At 37.7% G+C, this 21,856-nt stretch overlaps 2 protein-coding genes across 8 annotated transcripts; both read left to right on the top strand.

The window, feature by feature from the left end:
- Positions 1–1,619: 1,619 nt before the first annotated feature.
- Positions 1,620–8,657, top strand: LOC147547758 (uncharacterized). 6 transcript variants are annotated; one of them, XR_015237597.1, is made up of 8 exons: positions 1,745–2,355; positions 2,441–2,802; positions 2,884–3,533; positions 3,708–4,040; positions 4,143–5,558; positions 6,042–6,722; positions 6,861–7,264; positions 7,899–8,657. XR_015237597.1 is itself a non-coding variant. In XM_086669122.1 (7 exons), the coding sequence occupies exons 1-7, from the start codon at positions 1,850–1,852 to the stop codon at positions 7,167–7,169; spliced, it is 4,257 nt and encodes a 1,418-aa protein (XP_086525248.1). In that variant the 5' UTR covers positions 1,745–1,849; the 3' UTR covers positions 7,170–7,383. The 6 variants fall into 6 exon arrangements, 3 of the variants coding, with proteins under 3 accessions (XP_086525246.1, XP_086525248.1, XP_086525249.1); XR_015237595.1 differs by having other exon boundaries at positions 1,620–2,355; positions 2,441–3,533; XR_015237596.1 differs by having other exon boundaries at positions 1,620–2,355; positions 2,441–3,533; positions 7,902–8,534.
- A 2,133-nt stretch (positions 8,658–10,790) lies between these two features.
- LOC147547757 (protein NRT1/ PTR FAMILY 2.9-like) lies at positions 10,791–21,547 on the top strand. Of its 2 annotated transcripts, XM_086666588.1 has the most exons (18): positions 10,791–10,969; positions 11,072–11,289; positions 11,371–11,930; positions 12,235–13,070; positions 14,387–14,392; positions 16,327–16,442; positions 16,937–17,060; positions 18,031–18,089; positions 18,224–18,292; positions 18,771–18,841; positions 18,924–19,020; positions 19,578–19,652; positions 20,099–20,197; positions 20,378–20,521; positions 20,620–20,649; positions 20,744–20,806; positions 20,921–20,998; positions 21,114–21,547. In XM_086666588.1, exons 1-18 carry the CDS (start codon positions 10,861–10,863, stop codon positions 21,234–21,236), a joined length of 2,877 nt encoding a protein of 958 aa, XP_086522714.1. In that variant the 5' UTR covers positions 10,791–10,860; the 3' UTR covers positions 21,237–21,547. The 2 variants fall into 2 exon arrangements, with proteins under 2 accessions (XP_086522714.1, XP_086522713.1); XM_086666587.1 differs by lacking the exons at positions 10,791–10,969; positions 11,072–11,289; positions 11,371–11,930; positions 12,235–13,070 and adding exons at positions 14,930–15,068; positions 15,762–15,961 and having other exon boundaries at positions 14,286–14,635; positions 16,261–16,442.
- Positions 21,548–21,856: the final 309 nt, after the last annotated feature.

Below are 21,856 nucleotides of genomic sequence, written 5' to 3'. Positions count from 1 at the left end.
GGACGACCAAGATTAAAACGTGGGCTCGGATGCACGGAGTTAAGTTGCAACAGGCTTCACTGGATCAAGCTTATAAGGGCTACTTCGCTGCTGAGCGCTAACACGGGAACCGCGTATACCAGCCTTTGCTCTGCGACACGTGTCTGTTCGAATCCCGCGTGCCAAATGCGTGCCCGCTATTGTCCCACAAGTCAACCCTCTTTGACAAAACTTTGACCTTGATTTATTCCTTCGTCCGGACTCCGATTTGACTTCCGTTTTCTCCTACGGACTCGTCTCGACCTCTACTTTCCAACCATGCACTGACCTTGACCAAATTTCCAAAATATCCTTGACTCCAAATGACCAAAATACCCTTTATGCATCTTTTCTCATTTTTAACCGTTTTTCACACCTAACTCTGCAAAAGACACCTAATCAAGAAAACCAACCATTTTATTACAATAAAGACTCGAAACAGACTAACTCGGCTAATTTAAACGACTATGATGGGACATTTTCATGACCCATCATTACTCACCCAGGACGACGAATTAAGGGCAGTGCCAAAGTACGCTTAATTTCGAAGGAATGGGATCTTGGAATTATATTATTCTAAAGGGACAATAAATATAGAATAATATAGGCCAATTAAGAAAATTGCCAGGATAACAAGTTTAATCACTTTCGCATTTCTTACATGTAGTTTAATTATGACAAAGAACATCTTCAACCTTTATACCATACTTGAGAAGTTGAACGATACCAACTTCGTTCAATGGAAAAGAAATCTAAGAAGGGTTCTAGGAGCAAGCGCAGAAGTATTGGACACTCCAATCCCCGTGCTTTCAGAAACCTCTTCTGATGAAGAGCGTAAGCAAGTAGACGACATTCGAAGGAAGTCAACGCTAGTAACCGGTTTAATGCTAATGTCCATGAAAAGAAAATATCAAGATATGTTCGTTGACATGGAAGCATACACCATCATTCGACGACTCAGAGATGTGTTTGGAACACAATGTCGAATGGAGAGATTTAGAATCACAATGGTGACACTGAGAAAACGACTTGAGAAAGGGAAAACCGCTCTTCACCATGTTTTGGAGATGATTGATCACTTCAAAGACATGGAATGGATGGGATCTCCCATGCCAGTCGTAATGGCAGTTGACCTCATCCTGAATTCGCTCGATGAAAGATTTCAGAATGTAGTAACAGACTTTGAAGATAAGTTTGGCCAAGTTTCCTTTGAAAGTCTGCTCGCAATTCTGGAAGTTGCTGAAAGGAAGATCAGCGCACCTGAAATTGTAGAAGAAATTCTAAGCATTCAGGAGACTGTAAATACGGGAACGGAAGACGTTAGAAGAAGGAAGGCATCTAACACATCAAGATCTGGTTCATGGTGAACCCATTTTTTATTTCTAAAACATTTTTTATTTCTCTATCTCTCTAGATCTGGTTCATGGTGAACCAGATCTAGATCAGTCGAACATTTTCTCTCTCCACGTGAGAGGAGGGAGAAACCTTTGTTTCTCTCACATGCACTTCAAGTGAGAGTCCCAGTAGGCGGGTTGTGTAGACTTGCTGTAGTAAATAGTGGTGTCCATATATAAGGGGCATTAGAAAATCCAGTTGAAATTGGCGACAACAATTTTTTTTTTTTTTTTTTTTTTTGAGATTGGCGCCAACAACTTACTATTATCATTTTCTAACGAAGCTTCCTTATCCTTCTCAAAAGTCTTCTCTCTCTCACTTCAATCTCACTAATAAATTCAAACAAAATGAACTCTTTTTCTTCTTCCTCTTTGATTTCTATTTTTGAGCAAAACCCTAGTTTCAATTTCCCATCATTTCTACTACAGAACCGACAATGCCGGAAACTTCTTCAATTTCTCGTTTTCGAAGAAAATTTCCTAAATGTTTTAAACCTTCTTCTTCTCCATCTCCGTGGAATATCTCTCGCACTTCTCCTCAAACACCGGTCAAGTGTGATGTGGCTATACTCGACTCTCATTCGATTTCAGTGACACCAATTGTTTCAGATCTTTCTTCTCATCTTAAAACACTTGGTGTTTCCGTTTCATTCTCTGGAGATGAAGCTATTTTTCTTGCTTCTGTTTGTATACTGGTTCTATCCAAAGATTTTGCAGATTCAAATCTTCGGCTTCAAGAATTGAAGAAGATTCATGATAGTAAGATAGATTTGATTCCTATTTTTTTCGATGTAAGACCATCAGAGGTTCGAAAAGTAGTGAAAGGTGTGTTTCAAGATGCATTTTCTAGGGTTAGAGATGAAAACCCTAATTATGATGATTGGAAAGTTGCTTTTGAAAGAACTGCCTTGCTCTCTGGCTGGAAATTCAGTGATTTCCTTGGGTATGTAATCCTTAATTTCTCCTTTTTCTTACCAATTCAAACCCTAATTTTGAAAACCCTAATCTTCAATTATGTTTTTCAATAGGAATTCAAGAAAATTGTTGAAAGCAGTGGTGCAAAGTGTGATGAAGAAGGTGAATTCTGCATCACTACAAGTAGCTAAACATCCAGTGGGTCTAGCTGAGAAAACTGAAAAACTGGAAAGACTCCTTGAAGCAGGATCCAATTTAAGCAAAACTAGGGTTTTGGGTATAGTTGGTATGGGTGGGATTGGAAAAACCACTTTAGCTAAAGAGTTCTTTAACACCATTAAAACCCACTTTAAAGCAGCTTGCTTTATTGAAGATGTGAAAGGTAAGGTAGAAACTATTGGCCTTGAAAGAGTTCAAAGTCTTCTCTTAAAGGATCTGCTTCAAATTGATCATCAAATACACAGTACCAATCAAGGTAAATATCTTCTAAAAAAGTGTCTTAATAGAGCTGAAGTAATTATAGTTTTCGATAATATTGATGATCCTGATCATTTAGATGCTCTCTGGGTACCTGAATTTGTTCATAAGAACAGCATTGTTTTGATTACGACCCGTGACATGAAATTAATCGAATGTGTTTCGAACTCTTTGATATACAATATGGAAGGATTAGAGAGGAAGTATGCCAGAGAACTCTTTTGTTGGCACGCATTTCTCATGCCTTCGCCTTCTCTTGGGTTCGATCCTTTGGTTGAGAGGTTTGTTAGTTATTGTGATGGACTTCCACTTTCTCTGGAAACACTTGGAGGAAAGCTTTTTGGAGAAGAGTTACCTGCTTGGGAAGAAACACTGAAGAATATCTCAGAGAGTTTACCTGGTGATATTGAGAGACAACTTAGAGTTAGCTATGATGCCCTTGACTTGTCGGAAAAGCAAATTTTTCTTGATATAGCTCTGTTTTTCGTCGGAGAAGATACGGAAATGACTATTAGGATTTGGAATGCAATGGGGTGGTTTGGATCCGTTGGTGTTCAGTCTTTGCAGCAGAAATGCCTTATTAAGGTAGATAAAGGTAAGTTTCAAATGCACGATCAGTTGAGACAAATGGCCGAAAAGATAGTCGATGGAGAAAATGTCAAAAATCCTGGGCTTCGTAGTCGTCTTTGGCGCCCAAATGATGTTATGACAGTTCTCAGCCTGCAATCTGTATGTATCTTTCAAATCACATCATATTCACCATTTGCTATCGCATTATTTTCTTTGAGTTTAGACCATCTCTCTTTTGAAAGGCTGCCTACTGTTAGCATAAAGTGTGGGCAATCTTATCAATTGAAGGTATGGAGTCTTATTGCTTGTCTTGTTGTGGTGGCTTTTACCCAGGGCTCTGAAAATGTTCAAGGAATAACATTGACGAAAAAGCAAATACAGGATGAAAGATTGGGTTCGATTATTGTCCCGAAGTCAGAGATCATAAGAGACCAATACGAGAGGTGGCCTTTGCAATCCTTTGCTCCTATGACAGAATTGCGCTTGTTGATTCTCGAAGATGCATGTGTCGAAGGGGATTTTAGTGTTTTGTCGAAAAATATCGTTTGGTTACGCTGGAGGCATTGTCCTAGTGGACCTCTTCCTATGGAGTTACCGTTCCATAATTTACGTATATTGGACTTGTCAGGAGGAAAACTATCGAGTCTGTGGAGTGATAGTCGTCAGGTATATTCCTAAAAAGAGCTTCATGTTTTTAAATTGTGCACAAGACCCGTCTATAGACCACTCGGCACGGTCCGTTAGTTAACTTTTGTTTGATTTTTGCAGATACCAGTGCAGCTTGAAGAGCTGAACCTGCGAGGTTGTGTTTCACTTCATAAATTTCCTGTATCAATCAAACTTCTAAATCGATTAGAGAAGTTGATTTTGAGTCACTGCCTAAGTCTTGTGGATATCCCTGATGGGTTCTGTGATATTTACACACTTAAGTACGTAGATCTCTCTGGCTGTACTGGTTTGCTTTCACTACCTGATCGTTTAGGAAATTGGAAGAGATTACAACACTTAGATCTTTCGGACTGTAAGAATCTCGAATTTCTGCCTTCAAGCTTCGAAGGGTTGGAAAAGTTGGACCATCTCAATCTGAGAGGTTGTTCGAAGTTATCTAAACTACCTTCATCATTTCACAAGCTAGAGGAAATAACGTATCTCAACCTGGAGTTGTGCTTGGCATTGGAGAGTGAGAAAGATATCAGTGTTGGTTTGAGCAAGCTCGAGTTTCTTAACATATCGTTTTGCAAAAGAATTCTTTTGCCTAACAAGATTTCCTTTCAACATTGTATTAAAACTTTGAAGATCTCTTGTTCACAGTTCGAAGTACTTCCTAGTTATCTTGGAGAACTCGAGAACTTGGAAGAACTTTCATTATGGAAAGGGTTTCAGGTAAAGACGTTAGACCCGTTTGTTTTTACGAAGTTAATTCATTTGAAGGATCTCGTAATCAGTCAATTCCCGTTGCTTGAGGGCTTAGGAAGTTCTCTTGGACATTTAAGGCAGCTCAAATCATTGTTCATTGCCTTCTGTGGAATACTAGATTTACCCGAGGAAATGGGATATCTGAATGGTCTAAAGTGTCTCATCATTTTTAAATGCTCGAAATTAGCCAAGCTTCCTGCGACTGCAAAAGGACTTTCAGGTCTGACATCGTTGAGTTTGACCGGGTGTTCTAGCCTCCAGTTGACAACAGGAGCTTTCCCTAAGATGTCGACAATAACAAAGATTCGTCTTGGTAATTGCGTCGTCACTGATCAGCTCTTCCAGTTTATTTGTGAGAAAGGTATTGCTCTTAAAAAACTAGAGTTGTTGAGTATGAGACTTCCTTCTTTGAAAGGCATCGGATCTGGACCGTTCAATATTGCTTCGTTTTCTATATCTTCATGTTCGAATATCAGTTCTTTTGAAATTCCGAGAGGGTTATCGTCACTTACAATTGAAGATTGCTCAGGTCTGAAGAAGGTTATTGTGCCTGTTCATAATACTACTCTCCAGACTTTGCATCTTGCAAATTGCAAGAACCTTCTTAACATTGACTCTATTGAAAATCTGAAGTATCTGAAAAGCTTGAACTTGAATGGATGTTTCGACCTACGAACGATTGCTGGTCTCGAGAAATTGAATAAGTTGTCTGAGCTCCATTTGTTTTTATCTGATTGGTACCTTTTCCAAGACACTGAGTGGTTAAAGGTCAGTAATCTCTTCGAAATTCTTTAAACACAGTTGGTCACCTGTTGACACTATTTACTTAACACCACATCGACTCCACGTAGGTGGGACTCTGGCTGGGCCAGGAACCACTGGGTGCTTAAGCCTGTGGGCTGGTCGGGCCAATCTACCGGACACTTGGGTGAGCTTTATCACCAGTGTCCAACTCTTGTATTCCAGCATGCTGGGCTCGAACTGCCCAGTCGGGCCCTCAACCCGTGGCCCACGACAGATCCAGGTTAACGAATTGAACTGCGTATTCATGGGCTAAAATCCCAGATGCGGGATAACGAATTGGACTGCGTATTCACTGGCTAAAATCCCATCCATACTTGTGCCAGTGGTGACCATGTAGCACATTTTGTTTATATACTCTTTCGTTTCGGATTAGTGAGTTCATTCATGTATGTTTCTGTTCTTTAATAAATACTGTTGTTTACTGAAGTTCATTTTTTGTTGTTGCAGAAAGCATTAAACACGGCAAAAATTCCCCATACAGTACATCTATCAGCAAAAGTGGAACTAGAAAAGTGTGATCTCAATCTTGTATCATGTTTTCAAAAGTTTACTCAACAACCACAAGATGAGTTTAAGTTCAAGATACCTTACAACTCCAGAAAATTATATTGTGGTATTGTTATATGCTTTATCGCGCGTCATTCCCTTTTTAAGAATATGGTATCAAGACCCAACGAGAGGAAAGACATTTCATATCAGTCCGTGAACCTGCACCTTGTTAATGGAGCTAATGACACTGAAATATGTCAATACAAGATTCCTGACCCGAGTAGTTTCTTTCATGTTAGTATTTTCATGGATGAGCTTCTAGTTTCAGAAATATTTGCAGATGGATCAGAATTGGTGATTCCTTCATCAAATGAACAGGTTTACGGAGCGTGGATATTTTTGGTTCCCACATATCAGAAGCACATAGCTGGGGAAGTTGCCTGCAAGTTGATCGACAATCTTAAAAAGCATAAGTCAGCCATTGGAGGTTATGTTCCAAGAAGTGATTTGGACCTGAAAAAGTTGGAAGATGAATTTGGCGATGTTATGACGGATATGGAGTTCAATGGAATTCATGCTCTTGGGCTTGCAAACTACTGCATGATCCGAACTTACTCATTCAATGAAGTTCCAATTTATGTAAGTCCAGTTTCAATATTTTTTTTTTTTCGTTTTGGTGAATGCAAAGATCTTGCGTTAACTTTTAAATTTATATGTGTTTTTCTAATTAATCTTCTTAGTATTGGAAACTAAGTTGTACCAACCTATACACTGTAGGTTGAGCTAATTGACTCCTTACTATGGAGAAAGCGTCAGCAAATTCTTTTCGAAGTCGTTGATACACTGGGATATTTGGATTTGGAATTGGGAAACGACTGCAGAAATTTAGTAGAAAATCCAGTTATCAATGGTTATGAGGCCTGTGTTCATATCGGGAACTCGAAAATATCAACAAATAGGACTTCCAGGAAACATATTTATCCTCCTAATGGATGTCCCAAGAACTATCTTTCCTTAGATCGGATAACTTTATCTCACAAAGTGGGAATCAAGTTAAAGCAAGTTCCTGTAATTTGGCTCGTCTAATATGGCTCGAAGTAAGTAAACTTGTATCAGAAATCTGGGAGATTTTTCTTTCCATGGGGTTTCTCTTCAACTTCAGGAACTTTAAACCATCTCTGGTGTGTACTTGGCTCATTTCCTTTTCTATTTATGATTGTCATTTTTTTACTGTATTCCTTGAAAATGTACTGAGATTCATATAGTTAGATTTCATTTTAAGAGTTCAACAAAAAGAAAAGATTTCATTTTAAGATCTCATTCAATTATGGATCTGAAGATGAAGAAGGGAAATCCCTCCTTAACCTGTAAGAGAAGTTTCATAGGCGCGCACTATTTATGCTAAAAGCACCCCAGGTACTCTTGACCCTAGTCAAATTGGATTGATTTCAAATCTTAATTACGCTAAAACCACCCCAGGTGCTCTTTCCAATTGTACTGAGTGGGACATTCAAATGACATAATTAGTATATAATTAACATATGATAAGTAATTCAGACCTTAAACTCTCCACCATTACCATTTTGATATTATGTTCAACTTTAAAGAAGAACATTCCATTATTGATAGACGAGGCAGAGTTATAGAAACATATTACCCTCCTAATACACCATCACCCGTTGTCGCCAAGATCGATCTCAATCCATTCCATTTCAGACACCATCTTCACACAATTATTTCTCAAACATTTATAACTAATATGGGTATCCATCCTCGCCAATTTAAGCATTACTCTTTGATTGAACGCATTGTCAGAAGTGCTTATCGAACTGCTAACGAAGAGCATATGAAAGGTTTAAATCAGATTGAATTTTACGTCGATATCGATCTAGTCGAGTTAGTGCGCACAAAAACATCATCCATTCAACAACAAGCAGCACCAGCTATTCATCATCAAGAAGAAGAAGAACAACAAGTGGAAGATCAACAGCAAGTGGAAGAACAAGCAGCTGCTATTCATCAACAAGAAGATCAACAGCAAGTCGAACAAGCTATTCAAGAATCAATGGGGATTGTTCCGAAAATGGTACCTGCTTCAAGAGATATAATTGATGCACTAAAGAAGGTTAAGTTCGAGGAAGAAGAAAAAGAAACAAATTGTATGGTTTGTTTGGAGGAATTAGAAAGAGGTTCAGAAGTCATCATTTACTTGCCCTGCTCTCATGTCTACCATGGAAACTGCATCATTCCGTGGTTGGAGGAGAGCCACTTCTGCCCAATCTGTCGATTCGAGATGCCTACTTCAACATCTGATTGATATTTTTCTTTTCTATTTTGTTGATTCTTTCTGATTGACGGACGTATATTTGAACATATAAAGTTTTTATCTTACTTTTATGAATATGTGTTAGTTTATCTCGACTGGCAAAACATTAAAATTCTTTTTATGTTTATTCTTCCATCAAATTATTCTTAGATAAGTACTCTAACTAGGACTTCACTCTGTTATGTTGGTTCTTTCTGTTCCAAGGACGGATATTTTAATATATAAAGTTTTTATCTTAGTTTTATGAATATATGTTAGTTTAGCTCAATTTGCGGAATTCGTATTATGTGTTTTCTTCAAATGTGTTGAAAGAAATTCTTCATCGTTTTCGCATTCTTTTAATTCTCCAACTTCGAAACTTTACAGATCTGAATTAGTTCCGTCAAATGAGTAGCAGAACTAAAAAGTTCGATCATCCATATAGTTCCACATGACAACTTGTCTTACATATTGTCAAGGTGTTTTTGGTGGGTTTCGCGTCTAAATTGACCAGGTGGGGAAGCCTGGGGTGGTCTAGGGAAGGCAGAGGCCGATGCCAAGGTCGAAGTGGAACTAGACTAGTGGGCCTGAGTGGTGCCTAAATCAAGGACAATATAGCACTCAATAAGTTGAAGAGGTTAAATGTCTTACATGACACAACAAGGAACTTTCACAACAGCACAAGCCTTTAAAAATGGATAGACACTTAGGAACCAAGTTTCAAATCCTTGCTGGTTCACTTTGGATCATCTCGATGCTCAAGTTAGGTCCATTTGTTCCATTTTATGATCGAAGTTCCCTTCGTGCTCCCGAAAGCTACAGTACAGTAGTATCCTTGACATTCTTCATTTATATGCAATGTTAGTAGCATACTTACATCTCTCTATCGGTTCGAAAGTCCATGTCAAAATAAAACCCAAATATGGACATAGTACTTTTCTTCCAATTTGGACTTCATGTGTCATTTTTGAAATCACTATAACACACTTATTTATGCTCATTTTGTTCTTACATCAATACAAAAACTAACAAGCCAAGAGCATGAAAACCCAACTTGAGAAGCTATGAACACAAGACCCTGAAATACTATCTCTATGATTGTAATCTAAATATGTTTTGTGATGGTGTATTTTTCCTTCTTTTAAGAATTATTAGTTTTGTGCAGGTCAAACGTTCTTCGAAGTTATGCAGAATATACACTTCGAGGTAGATCACAGAGTAAGTTACTTGTTAAACGCTTATTCTGCTCACGTTTTAGAATGGCTAACCAGTCAGTTTCTAGTTAGGCTCATCATAAATGGTTTTCTCTTTGAGTGGTAAGTGATGTTTAATCAAGTGTTACTATTGTGGTTTTATTTAAGAGATAAAAAAACCAACTTGGGTCCTCCCTCAATACAGAGAGAGAGAGAGAGAGAGAGAGAGAGAGAGAGAGAGACTCTGGCTTGCAACCTTGCATGGTGGAGGAAGGAAAGAGGCCCAGGAGTTCCTAATAATGTAATTAAATAACACTAAAGTGAGTCTTAATGGTTCATGTTTTCTTTGAACACCCATTATAGGCAAAAAAGGAAGTCAATAAGAATAGTTACTTTCCATAATACAATTACAACTTTTCTTAAAAAAGCAAAGTCAAGTGGCAAATGTTCACATGAAGACAACAAAATTGAGTTTTTCTACAGGAATAATCTTTCCTTCACCTCTTTCTTTTGTTTACCCTAATTGAGCTTTTGTTTTTTCGTTTTCATTCTTTCAATGATCCTATAGAACATCTTCACGAAAAATAGTCAAATATTACGGTAAATCTATGATCTATCGGAAACGCATAGATTTCGTCATTTCTTAGTTGGTTAGACTATAAGTAAAATCATATGCAACTCTTGTGAAAAGATATATATGTGTAAGCGTATGGAAACTGGGCTTTAGGTGCAAGCTCAAGCCTAGTGGGTCTCAAGGCCTTTTTGGCGAGTTTATGGATCAACTGTGAAGAACAAAACTCTGTAGCCATTGAGTTTGGACTTGGCTGGCTGAAGACAGGGATGATATCGATGACTACCGAAGCTTGGTTCATTACAACATATGACCAAAGAAATTAATCTAAACAACATTCCATAGAGAATCTCTATATCGGTGTGAAGACGAGTGTAAGTTGAAGGTAAGATAAAGTTGGGAATAAGAAGTATTATGCAAAATTCTACTTGTCGTAGTGGAGAAGAGAGAATCAAAGGCATGGGTTTCTTAGTTTACTAAATTAAAGTATTTAGAGCATCACATTATCACTAACTTGGGATAATGATTCTTTCTAGCAGTATTCTCCACTTGATTAATCTGATAATGGTTGTTTAAAATATTTGCAGGTCTTGATTCACAATCGATTAGATATGGAATCCATAATGATGATAAATATTACAGAGACGATATAACAACGATACGAGTGTGGTTTTTACCTCTATAAAAAGGGAGTAAAGTCGGAAGATAATGCCAGAGTACCTTGAATATCCATTGATGGAGGAAGAGAAAGTTACTTCACCAAATGAAACTAACATTACCAAGTACAGAGGGCTCAAAGCCATGCCTTTTATCATAGGTGAGTATACAATAATCTTTTCTTATTTTCATATGCATCCGTATACAATATTCGTCTTGTACTAAAAACTCAATTCCCTTGTGTATCTTCCTCAATATGCAGGAAATGAAACGTTCGAAAAACTAGGGACATGGGGTATCTCGGCTAACCTCGTGGTCTATCTCACATCAGTCTTTAATATGAAGCACGTCACAGCTGCCATACTTATTAATGTCTTCAATGGAAGCACATTTTTTTCACCAATGGTGGGAGCTTTTTTTGCCGATACTTATCTTGGACGATACAAGACACTTGGATTTGCATCTATAGCTTCTCTAATGGTATTTAGGCTACCCGTAATCAGTTTTATCGAAATTTTTTAAGAACTGTTACTAAAAATTCATTTGCTCGTTGTCTTGAAGGGGATGATTCTAGTGATGCTGACTGCAGTAATACACAAACTACATCCACCAAATTGTGGAAAGAACGACACCGGAATATGTATTCAGCCCACTGCAGCACAATGGGCTTTTCTTATGTTTGCGTTGATATTATTAGTGATCGGTTCGGGTGGGATTAAGCCATGTAACATGGCATTTGGAGCTGATCAGTTCAACCCGAAAACAGATGCCGGAAAGAGGAGCATTAATAGCTTCGTAAATTGGTATTACTTTGTCCTTTCATCTTGCTTCTTGGTGTCTGTGACTCTCATTGTTTATGTTCAATCTAACGTGAGTTGGTCTGTGGGATTAGCTCTTCCCCCTTCTCTTATGTTCATGGCTTGTATTCTCTTCTTCTTGGGTTCTAAAATATATGTAAAAGTAAAGCCAGAGGGGAGTCCTGTTACAAGCATAATTCAAGTTATTGTTGCTGCAACAAGAAAACGACAATTAATCCAACCGGGTAATCCAGAAACCTCTCTTTTCAAACATTTTACAAACAATTCCATCAACTCCAAGCTTCCCTATACAAATCAATTCAGGTACAGACACGTCCTTACCTAGTCTTGTTACATTATGCGTTTTAGTCTGTAACGACCAAGCCCCACCAATTAGTCATATCGTCCCCGCTTTTCAAACCCAGAACCAAGCTGGTTACAGAGGTTTGTTTTTGGTGAATGTGCCACAACCTACCCAGAAAGCCTCCACACTTACTAAGCTTGAGCTCCCCTATAGCCAAGACTCCAGACTAGCCCAAGTGATGTGCGAAATTACATAGAACTTAACTGAGAAAAAGTGATTCTTAAATGGATAAATATATAATTCTAGATGATGATAATGGTGCAGATTTCTTGACAAGGCAGCAATCGCAACAGTTGAAGATCAGATAAACGAAGATGGATCATCTGCTAATCCGTGGAAGCTTTGCAGTATGCAACAAGTAGAAGAAGTGAAATGTATAGTAAGGGTGCTTCCAATTTGGGTTTCCTCTGCCATCTTTCATATCCCAGGAGGACTATTACTTACATATGTAGTTTTTCAAGCTCTTCAATCAGATAGGAGCCTTGGCAAGAGCAAATTCAAGGTTCCTGCTGCATCTTACTCGGCCTTCACTTGGCTTACTGTGGCAGTATCTCTTCCTATTTATGATCGACTTCTAGTTCCGTTTTTAAGAAAAATAACAGGTCAAGAAGGTGGTATAACACTTCTCCAAAGAATGGGGATTGGGACTTTCTTGTCTATCATTTCCATGTTAGCTTCTGCATTAGTCGAAAAACGACGAAGAAATATTGCTCTTATGTACCCGACTTTAGGTATTGCTAAAGGGGGTGGTGCCATTTCGTCTATGTCAGGCCTTTGGTTAATCCCCCAACTTGCTATCAGTGGTCTTGCCGATGCATTTTGTCTTGTGGGTCAAGTTGAATTCTACTATAAACAATCTCCAGAGAACATGAGAAGTATAGCAATATCGTTTTATTACATGGCAATCGCGGTAGCGAGTTATGTAAGTGGTTTCATGGTTTCAGTAGTTCATGAAACAACAGAAGGAGCTACAACCGGGAACTGGCTGCCGGAGGATCTGAACAAAGGGAGACTGGATTACTTTTATTACATGGTTGCTATTGTGGACGCTATGAATTTTGTATATTTCTTAATGTGTTCTAAGTGGTATCGGTACAAAGGTACTATTTGTGCAACCAATGAGATAGCCACAAAAGAACCTTGTGAAAAACTATCTGTATGATTTGTAATATTTTCCTAATAAAATCATCATCAACCTTTTTATCAAAAATGAATCTTACGAAAGCAAATTGGAGAAGATGTTTTCTAATTTTCCCTAATAGACAATAGGGAAATGATAAAGTTACAAAAGATTTTGACAAAAAAAAAGTTCCCAGCTGATGTGGCGGGTGTGGTTTCAAACTTTGACCAAATCTAGGCCGTTGAGAGATGAAAATCACAACCGCCACATCAGCTGGGAACCTTTTTTTGTCAAAATCTTTTGTGATTCTAGCATCTCTCTAGACAATAATGTAGAAAAATATCACTTAAGGTGTCACAGTACTAGATTATGAACGCGCGACAAACTAAATGTGAAAGATTTTAGTTGAGTGGTTACATGTGTATGTCTTTATTAGGGAGAAAAGGAATTAGAAACAGACTCCTTTTAGGAGGAATAACATTCCCCTTCCGACTGCGAGTTTAGGTTTTTCCCTGCGTACCAAACATCATTTAGGATACGATTTCTACTAATCACATTCCATCCTCACGCGCTAAACATGGCCTTATGGATTGATGTGATTAGGAGCATCTTATATTCCTCATTGTTTCTTGTGAATTCTGATTTAAGGTTGAAATTCATCTTCCTTATCTCTTCTACCTTTTTCTTCCTAAAAAAGAACCTTAACAACATTCATTTCCAAAACCCAAGTAAAGGTCCACTACCACCGACATTCTTCGGCACTGACATTTGCCAGCGAAAACTCAAATTCACAAAACGATAAATCCGAATGAGGTATTCACCATTTAGTTGTGTTTTAACATCTAAGAATATAACCATGGATGAAGGGGGTTACAAAATAATGAAATTTACGTGGAGTGGCACTTACCAACCAATTTCTGGGCAAATACAAGTTTGTAATGAGGTATACAAACATTTCCCAACCCATTATTTGATGCTTGAATAATAATGTATAACTTGGTTCACAAGTAATTGGGCTACGGGCTGGGATTGATTGTATCCAGGACCTAGCACTCCAGGACGAATCAACTGATCTGTTTGGACATGTTAGGCCCAGTCTGACAAATCTGTTTGGATATAATTCTGATGTTTTGTTTTTCCTGTTTGACAGATTTCGGACCTTAATATTTTTCAAATTGATTTTGGAAACTCTCTTAAGGAAGACGATCGCCATGTCAAAGAAGAAAATCTACGTTGAAATGAGGGATGCCTATGTTAGTGAAAATGTGTTCCAAACTCGAGACTAGTTCAACAGAGATGCGAGTCATGCGACCAAGCTGCGATCGGTGAGGCGACCCGTAAGCGTTGAGGGTGTCTATAAGAAAATTTGAATTTCTTTGAAACCCCAACTGTCAAAGCCCACTGGACTGGTCTTAGTTTGAAATCACTTTCTCTCTCTACCCTTAAACCCTAATGGACCAAAAACAATAGAGAGGGGACGAACCGAAGAACCCTCTTCTTATTCAGTTCTTCTTCGAATCAACAGTCATCTTCTTCAGTTCCAAGGTAAATCTTCTTCTTTTCTCATCTACCTCAATTTGTTCTGCTGAAAAAATACAAAATAGGGTTAGGGTTTATGTAATAGTGAACCTGTAATTTTCTGCTTCATCAGTGTATGTTAACCTCTTTTTCAGAATCGTTCGGTTATTGATTTTCACTTCTATGTGGTGATCAGAATTCGTTTGTGAATATTTTTTTTTTTAATTAAAGCTTCAATCTTTTCAAGTTAATGTAAAGATTTAACCTTTGTTGAATTCTATCCACCAGTTATTAAGATGTATGTTTTGGTGATGATTGCAGTTAGTATATTTGGGTGGAGCAGAATGATTTCTGCTATTTCTTGGGTTCCTAAGGGGGTAGCAAAAGCTGTTGCAGTTGAGGTTGAGCCACCTTCTAAGGAGGAAATTGATGAGATTTTGAAAAATAGTGCTTTAGCAAGGTATGAACTTTTTCGTATCAAATTCCATCTTTTTCTTTGGGTCATATTATAGACGTGTGGGAAAGTCGGAAAGTTTGCGATTACTGTGAATAACAATCTTGTATTGTGCTTCCTAGTAATTACAAGACCATGGTTTGGTAGGAATAGGATTGGTAGAGATTGTTTTGTTTGTAGATTATTTGGTTGACGATTCTAGGAGCAAAGGAATCACAAACACACACACTCCCTTGGCTTAAGGATTCTCCCTTTAGGAAGAATAACATTTCCCTTCAGAATCGAGTCTTGCTTTTTTACTGGTTACCAAACATCATTTGGGAATTATATTTCTTGTGATCACATTCCATCCCCACGCGCCAGAAATAGCGTGACAGTTTGATGGGTTTAGGAGCATGTTATATTCCTCTATTGTTTCCAGTGATTTTTCTAATCAGGCAATATTAGTTTTCTATATGTAACTGAAGTTCTCGACCCGACCCTTATACTAGTCAACTTAATATTTCAAATATCCAGCGTAACTGTCAAACTGTCATTAATCCATGGAGCTGCTATGCCTAAAGCACGCCAAAACACTTGAAACAAGTCAACAACCATCATGTATCAAACATGGGTTTAACATGTCTTTAGTGGATCCTTGCTTCTTATTTTGGTTGAATCATTGCATCATGTTGGTTTTGAAAGTTGAATCTTATGCAGCGGAGGGTCGGACGCTGATGACGGTGATGAAAGTGATGAAAATGGAGAAATGGATATTGATGCTAAACGGGCTAATGTAGTTTCCCAGGCAAAAGCTGCAGCTGAGGCACTTGATAGAACTTCTAGAAAGACAAGTACGCAAGATGTCACCGATGCGCTAAGGGAGCTTGACATGGACCATTATGACGACGAGGATGATGGTAAAATCCGTACTTTATTTACTAACCTAATTTGACAAAAGAATCCATCTTGTTTACTTTTTCATGAACGAATATAGTATTTCTCTTTAGTTGCGAACGTAACAAGTGTTTGGGAAATTTTGGAATGTCACTTGCAAAGTTGATTTCCAATTCCTCGTCTTTATTGTTTCATGAACAAATATAGCACTTCTCTGAAGTTAGGAAGAGAATAAGTGTTTAGCAACTTTATGGAATACCATTTGCAAAGTTAATTTTCTATTTGGTTATTACAAATAATTCCTTCTTCTTGGATGACCTAGGCGTTGAAATTTTTAGCTCTGGACACGAGAACATAATCCTTCCTGACATGGACCCATATCTGAAAGGTAAGGCAGATGATGATGATGACGATGACGCAGAAGAAATTGAGGACATGACTATAAAACCAACGGATGCAGTTATCGTTTGTGCACGCAATGATGATGAGATCAGCCAACTTCAGGCATGTACTAGTGGGTTAGACTTCATTCAAGGCATAACTATCCTATTATTTTGGCCTACGTATGCTTAGCTATTTTTGGGATGAAATTTCAACTTCAAATGAACCACGTTTTTTTTTCTTGGGTGAAGTTATGAAAGATGAGTTGGTCTCACTTGTCCTCTTTTTGGTATACTTGGTTAGGTGATCCTGTTTTTTGTTGAGTTCTAGAATAGTGTGATAACTGTTGCGTTTAGATTTTTTGATAGTCTAAATTCACATCCATTATATCACTTTTGCTGCTCATGTTGTTTGTTGAAAATATAACGAAGATACTATTTTCAGTAACAATCAGCTGGCTAAGTTTTTGAAGCATAGAAAATATACTTGACAACTTCTGTCCTATTTCCAGACTCGTCTATCTATTGTCTATTATTCACTGGTAGTCAGTTAACTAGTGTGTTCATGGTTAAACTGAGACGAGAAAGTACAGCTGACCAAAGTTACCTATTTTGTAGGTTTGTATCTGCGAGGAACTGGAAGATGGTGATTTTAACCTGTATTCTCATCACGATATTATCCTTCCTGCATTTCCACTTTGTACAGCATGGCTTGATTGTAACCTTAAAGGTGGAGATAAAGGTGAGTTATTTGATCTAAGTATTTATTAGTTATAAATGGTTGTTTGTTTTGAGCTACAATTCTACATCAGAAAACTTATTAATGGTTGTCAATTTGTCATGATTTTCCTTTGTTTTGTTCGGTTTGCAAATGACAAGAAACAAGCTATGGTTTCACATACCATTTATAATTTTTAAGAATGTTAGGATTAAGTTAATAGCCTATGTAACATCGATATTGAAATGGGTATCAATATCTGACGCAGGTACTGGGTGTCGAATACGACAACTTGGAAAGTCCCAGTAAGGGACACAAATGCATATTTTCTTGAGTTAGTTATTAGTTCCTTTCCTTTTCCTTGCAATACTTCTGAAGCAACCATTGCTAATTAGGCATGAGTGACATTACCCAGAGTAATGTTTTATCGACCTAACACGATACTGAATGAGTGACTTAGTATTCAACAAGTAACTTAGTTTTAAATAAGATAATGCCTATCTTACGCAGAAAACACTATGTAGAATGAGTTTCCATGGCTCCATACCGTGAAGCTATTGTAATCAAAGAGTGACTTAGAGTGCTCACTAACTGCATAGATTATGAAGTCTGGATATGTTAGGATTTGATGAATCTTTGGTGATTGATGGTCGGTTTGGAGGGAGATAATGATTCGAAGTGTGTAGCAGCAGATCAGTTGGATAGTGATAGATATTTCTGACACAAATTAGCCGATGACACCCTTGTGTCGAGATTTAACACCTTGTGGTTTATATGGTCTGTGACATGTGAGAAACTACCTTTTCGTTAGAAACCCATTCTTACGTCGTTATGTCTTTACAGATGCAGTCATTGTTTGTAAAATTATGAAATAAATATTAGTTCCTAGTACAACCTGTCTTTGAGACACAAAGAAGATTAGGAACGACATTTTAGGTGGAGAGGTGTTCACTTTTCTCTAATGTTTTTGACTTTTCCATCCTCAATTCGGCAGGAAATTTTGTAGCCGTAGGTACAATGGAGCCTGCTATCGAAATTTGGGATCTAGACATTGTAAGTGAATCTCAATTCTTCATCATGTTGGTTGGGGCAACTTGATCCTTGATTACTCGTCAGGTTTTCTGGATCTTTAATGTTTAATTTACTCCATCTAATACCTTGTTGATTTGATATGAGTTCTTTTTCAGATTGACGAGCTCCAACCATTTATGGTATTAGGTGGTGTCGCCCAGCAGAAGAAGAAGAAAGGAAAAAAGGTTAGCTAAGTTAATTTGTTTCGCCTTCGATATCTCTTTTTCGTTTTTCAAAATTGTTTCATTATATAATAACTCCCGAGTCCTCTGCCACAATAATAAAGGCGGAAGTTCTGCTTGAAACTGTCAGGGAGCTCCGAATTTCACCAATCTCTTAGAAATAAATTTACAAAAAACAGTATATGGTCCGCGTATACAAGTTTGATTCTTGTGGTTTCTGCCGTTCTTTGATGTTTGTGCTCAAAAGTGGGTTGCACTAACTCAACTTTTGGCCTTTCAGCAAGGTAGCTAAGGGGAAATTGATCCATCATAAAAACTATAGCTGTCATCCAGCTATATGCCCTAATAGAAAGCATATATCTTCTGGTTGTGTCCTTGCATAATGGTTAAGTATTATGCTTGCAGGTGTTACCTTACTATCAGTCTATATATTTCTTATAAGGTTTACTTCCCCAGTTTGACAGCTTGATTACCTTTTCAGACATCAATCAAATACAAAAAGGATAGCCATACTGACTCTGTCCTCGGTCTTGCATGGAATAAGGAAGTCAAGTAAGCTACCGACTAGTTAAAATAGTAGTTGCATTTTAAGTAGTGGTTTTACTAATATTGCATTGTCTTTGTCTAAATCCAGGAAATACCTTGCTAGTGCAAGTGCTGACAAATCTGTTAAGATTTGGGATTTGGTTACTGGAGACTGTTTCCACACAAGAGAACACCACACTGACAAGGTAAAAATATGCATGATATATGATTCGGTAAAAATACTCAAAACATACTCTAGGAAACATAGGCTAGCATATTTCTTTCCATGCTAATGAGTATATAATCATATAATTTGTATGTTAATCCTGTGGGGAACCTGGCTTACTTCTAGTTAGGAGGGATTTGGAACTCAGGTGTTCATTCGACTTTGCTTTCAAAATGTTCTCTAACCGCCTCCATGTGCTCTCACGGGTCCACGACTCAAAAATTTTTCTTTGATCCCCATAGTTTCATACCTGTGGTGATACTGGTTTTCATAATAAGGATAAGGACTGCAGTAATGCCGAATTCTTAAATTTTGATTTATTAGAAAGATTCGGACTTTGAGGATTAATGTAGGAAGACCAGGTTGTATCTTCTCCTTTCAAGGAAAAAAGAACAATCTTGTTGCAGATATTAATTAACCATCATATTATTTGTATATTTTTGTTAAAAAGAACTCCTGAAAAATTAGATTCATACCTAATTCTGATCTAGTATTGCATTATTAATAGTCATTCATTCGGGTTCCTTTTTTATTCAGGTTCAAGCTGTTGCATGGAATCAACACGTGCCCGATGTTCTTCTTAGTGGATCATTTGATCGCTCAGTTGTGTTGGTAATGGAGATAATCATCCTTGCTTTTATGGACAAGTTTTAAGCTACAGCGGATAAGCACAAGAGTCATGTTTTCTGTCATAACTAGCCATATTCAAAAGCTAGAATACACTGACAAGGGTTTGAAATGGCCATATTGAGAAGCTAGAATACACTGACAAGGGTTTGAAATATGAGTCCAATATAGCTTTCTTGTGGGAGAAATATGCAACTTCTGAAATTTGTAGTTTATTATTAGCAACTGATCCCTTGCATTTGTACAAGTGATTGAAAAAAATGGTAAACCCAGATTTGTTGCAGCCCTAGTGTTAGCCAGGTCCTAGTACAATATTCTTTTAACTGATCCAACACTGTTTTATTATATCTCTGACACTTACATATGTAGGAAGATATTGTGGGTTTTGAATTATTAGCATGTCTTCATGGTAACCTTGCTTCCAACTGCAGGCGGACATGAGGTATCCTTCACATACTGGTATCAAGTCTTCAGTCTCTTCGGATGTTGAAAGTTTAGCTTGGGATCCACATGATCAGCACTCATTTGTGGTGAGTTTCTGCCTAAATGCCTTAACAAAGATAAAGCTGATGCTGGGAAATTGACAACTGATGAGCAGAAATTTTAGTGTCTATTTCCCTTGTTTCAGTCAGTTTCTTATTCCAGATTTTCTGCTGGTTGAACCCACGTTTTGGGATTTGCTTGATACATTTTTCCCATTTTGTTTCCAGGTAAGTCTTGAAGATGGTACTATCCAAGGTTTTGATGTCCGAGCCGCTGCATCAGATCCGTCAATGGGTTGTAAGCCATGTTTTACTCTTCATGCTCATGATAAAGCTGTTAGCTCAGTCTCCTATTGTCCTACGGCCCCTAAGGTACGTCTATTTCAATACAAATTTCTAAGAATCATGATCCAAGAATTCTTTTTTGCGCTCTACTAGTATTTAATGTATCAATGTCATCTTTCTTTCAGTTACTTGCCACGGGTTCTATGGATAAAACGGTACACCCTCGTCACCCTTAACTTCAAGTATCTTCATGTCTTTCGATTTTTTTCTTGGCGTAGTTGATCATAAACCTACCCATCTACATCTCAGGTGAAACTATGGGACCTGTCAAACAACCAACCTTCATGTATTACAACAAAGAATCTTAAAGCTGTAAGCAAGACTCTTTTTTGTATTGTTGGTTGATTTTAGTTTATTATTGTTTGCTTGTTTATCGAGGAAAATCTTCTGCTCACTAGAAAAGTATTATACAAATAATTTTGTCAGGGAGCTGTATTTTCAGTATCTTTCTCAGAGGATAGCCCTTTCTTGCTAGCAGTAGGAGGGTCTAAAGGAGATCTGCAAGTAAGTGCACCCTATGGCTCGCCCCCCCTTTTTTTTTTAAATTTCCAAAAACACAAAGTTTCCGCATAGGGGAAGGAAATGATATGAACATGTTCCCTATGTATAACTTTGGCAGATATGGGACACTTTGGTTGAAACTGGAGTTGCTCGAAAATTTGGAAAATACTGCAACCGGAAAGTGAAGCCTGCTGAGCCTGAACAGGAAGATCCGAAACAGAAAGATCCACCAGAACAGTAGAAAGCAGTCAGAGGTGATAGGAGAAGATTTGCGTGAGGTTCTTCCCTGATATATTGGTGGGTTTTAGAAGTCACCGAGGTTTGAATCGAAACCTTTTCCTTTTGGAGGAAGAAAGGGATGAGAGTTTTCCTTATATATATAATATATGACAAGTTAATGGTGTGATCAAGATCTCAATCTTTCCGTTTTAACGGAAATCAACATAAAATAGAAGCTGAGACATATTTTTGTTTAATTATTCATTCTTTCTGTTGTAAACTTTGGTTTTTCTTTATTAAAGGTGATGAGGGTTTTTTTTAGTTTGACAAAAAGGCCTTCCTGGATTTCATTCTAAAGATGAGTCTTACACATGGTTCATGAAGCTTACGCAAGTCAATTCGGGGCTGATTTTTGGGTGCTAAAGTATATCTATATTGTTTTCATGTGTAGGAGGGCAAACTGTGATCTTGCAAGTTGCTTATGGCTTTAGATTTTCATTTGTAGATGTTGCTATCAGAGTAACGACCAGCAGTAGCCGATATTCATTGGCAAAACCATCGGTCAAATTTTAGTTTAGTTTATATAGTTTTTGTCGAATATAAACCCCAAGAAGTAAAGGTTATTTTAGAAGCGCTCCGAAA

The sequence above is a fragment of the Eschscholzia californica genome, unplaced genomic scaffold, assembly GCF_041429995.1.
Source record: "Eschscholzia californica isolate CP2 unplaced genomic scaffold, dmEscCali1.0.p SCAF_3, whole genome shotgun sequence".
NCBI classification, from domain to species: Eukaryota; Viridiplantae; Streptophyta; class Magnoliopsida; order Ranunculales; family Papaveraceae; genus Eschscholzia; species Eschscholzia californica.
This window is presented reverse-complemented; position numbering and strand designations above follow the sequence as displayed.

What these genes read in the sequence shown, in the direction of transcription:
- LOC147547758 (XM_086669120.1), top strand. Translation starts at nt 1,850, where the DNA reads ATGCCGGAAACTTCTTCAATTTCTCGTTTTCGAAGAAAATTTCCTAAA. An exon ending in AAATTCAGTGATTTCCTTGG is followed by an intron (nt 2,356 to 2,440) that starts GTATGTAATCCT and finishes GTTTTTCAATAG; the next exon opens with GAATTCAAGAAAATTGTTGA. An exon ending in AAGACACTGAGTGGTTAAAG is followed by an intron (nt 5,559 to 6,041) that starts GTCAGTAATCTC and finishes TTGTTGTTGCAG; the next exon opens with AAAGCATTAAACACGGCAAA.
- LOC147547757 (XM_086666588.1), top strand. Translation starts at nt 10,861, where the DNA reads ATGCCAGAGTACCTTGAATATCCATTGATGGAGGAAGAGAAAGTTACT. An exon ending in GCATGGAATAAGGAAGTCAA is followed by an intron (nt 18,842 to 18,923) that starts GTAAGCTACCGA and finishes GTCTAAATCCAG; the next exon opens with GAAATACCTTGCTAGTGCAA. An exon ending in ATGATCAGCACTCATTTGTG is followed by an intron (nt 20,198 to 20,377) that starts GTGAGTTTCTGC and finishes TTTTGTTTCCAG; the next exon opens with GTAAGTCTTGAAGATGGTAC.